Genomic DNA, 2,102 nt, shown 5'->3' with positions numbered 1-2,102 from the left:
ACACCGGCTTGCTCAGCGAGCAGGGAGTGGGACCCGGTCCAGCAAAGGTCCTTGGAGGCCCAGCTTCTTTAAAGCTGTGCTGGGCCACAGCCCATTGTTCGTAGACTTTGTCCAGAGACAGCCAGGGGACAGAAGTTCCCTCCCCTCGGGGCTGGCCCCATGCGGTACTCCTGCCCGTTTCTCCCTCCCCGCAGGTCTGCTCACGGCCACTGTGGCGTCTCGAATCCACCGAGCAGCCCAGCCTGCCCTCCTCTACTTGGTGCCATTCACCTTACTGCCGCTCCTCACCATGGCCTACTTAAAGGTGGGTTCTCCTTTTGCTCTGGGTCCTGACGCTGCGTCCACCTGCTTCCAGGCCTTAGCAGTCGGTCCAGATTCCTGCAGGCCCTGGCAGAGCGTGGTAGTGAGCTAGGCACTGACTGCAACCCCAATTGGAGCCCTGGTGGTGTCATGGGTTACACGTTGGGACTGCGATCTGCTTGGTCGGCAGTGCCAAACCTCCAGCGGCTCTGCAGGAGAAAGCCTGGGCTTTCTACTCCTGTCAACAGCTACAGTGTAGGAAACCCACAGAGAGGTCGCTGTGAGTCAGCATGGGCTCAGGGGCAGTGGGTTTGTTTGGTTTTTTTTGAGTTCGTTGTCACCCAGCAGGGCTTGACGACCAGAAGTCATTAAGACAGGCTGTACAGTGGGGAGGCATGTTGGATCCCAGCTCGGCCTTCCGCGGCAGATTTTGTTGTCATCCATTTTACAGCTGAGCACACTGACACAGGCTTGCCTCCCTCACGTGACTCGGTGTCAGAAGCCAGTCTGGAACCCAGTGCCCTCGAGTAGCTGGCTCCTGGTGACCTTGCAGGATAGGGCGGCAGTGCCCCTGGAGGTTGCCAAGGCTGAGGGCAGAAGCAGCTGCCCCGTCTTTCTCTGGCAGAGCAGAGCTAGCTGGTGGTTCCAACCACGGCCACCAGGGGGCCTCTTCGCGTGTGCTCTGCTAAGAAGGGTGGGCTCCTTTCCTGTGAGAGCCCTGGTGCAGAATCAGGGAGAACGGGGCCGACTGGGGTGCCTCCGTCGTCCCACCTTACCCAAGCTCGCTCTCTCCCCACTCCCAGGGTGACCTTCGGCGGATGTGGTCGGAACCATTCCACTCCAAGTCCAGCAGCTCCAGGTTCCTGGAAGTATGATGGAGCCCACCGAATGACCCGAGTGGCCGTCTTGGTCCTTCCCGCTCAGCGGGCGGTGTTTCGTCTTAGAGCGGCCTGGTGCGCGGAGGAACCGAGGACGGTGACTGCATTTTGCCTTGACGGGGCTGCTGGGAGGAGAGGCGCTGGAGCCCGTGTGGCGCCTTCTCTCCAGGCTGTGCAGAAGGAGCCCCTTCCCGAGGAGACAGGCCCTGGCGCGCCTCCCTCCGTTCCTAGGATCTGTGTCAGACTATTGCCCTGTGGGGGAGACGGAGACCCGACTGGCTCAAAACTGAACACAACGACGACGACAGGAGCAGTCGTTCCCAGCCTCTGGAACACTACAAGAACGGGGCCTTCGCAGACCACGTTTCTGCAGAGAGCCCTCAAGAACACCGGACCGGTCTCTTCTGGGGACTCGGTCGCTCCTTAGATTCGTCTTTCCTTTGGGGGTTGGGGTTCTTTTTGTTTTTTTTTTTTATTATTAAATATTTTCTGTGGTGTGAAGTGACTTATTAAACCCACAGACGTTGAGTGACTTCTTACAACATACACGTAGGAATCTTGTAACGAGCTCACGTCCACTCCCGATGATGTCGTGTTGGCAGTGAACAAGGGCACGGTTTTTATACAGACGCGCACGTGCGCACACACCAAAAACAAACCCATATGGCTGTATATGAAGAAACAAACGTTAGAACCCGCGAGACTACGCCGTGTAGCAGACGGGCTTGCTGTCACTGTCCGCATGTAGAGCAGCCCACTGCGGCTCCTTGTATATGGCTCCACTGCCGCCCCTTCCCCCACGAACCCGCAGTGACCAACCAGTATAGCATTGGTACCGATAGACTCATGGACTTTTAGGGGCTCGTCCCTGGTTTTGATCAGTGTAGCAAATTAGGGATGAAATGCTTAAAACTCCTTACCCCC

The 2,102-nt window shown here is 57.6% G+C and overlaps 1 protein-coding gene across 1 annotated transcript in view; it reads left to right on the top strand.

Moving 5' to 3' along the window:
- The window catches only part of SPPL3 (signal peptide peptidase like 3), a 62,284-nt gene extending 60,567 nt beyond the window's left edge, over positions 1-1,717 (top strand). Inside the window, exons 9-10 of the mRNA XM_045296712.1 lie at positions 24-304; positions 1,104-1,717. Of these exons, the coding sequence (XP_045152647.1) occupies positions 24-304; positions 1,104-1,175 (353 nt within the window). The 3' untranslated portion in view covers positions 1,176-1,717. The remainder of the gene's footprint in view (positions 1-23; positions 305-1,103) is intronic.
- The last annotated feature ends 385 nt before the right edge of the window (positions 1,718-2,102 follow it).

This window comes from Echinops telfairi, unplaced genomic scaffold (assembly GCF_000313985.2).
Source record: "Echinops telfairi isolate 266 unplaced genomic scaffold, ASM31398v2 ScPeMD7_7412;HRSCAF=8450, whole genome shotgun sequence".
In the NCBI taxonomy this organism is placed as follows: Eukaryota; Metazoa; Chordata; class Mammalia; order Afrosoricida; family Tenrecidae; genus Echinops; species Echinops telfairi.
This window is presented reverse-complemented; position numbering and strand designations above follow the sequence as displayed.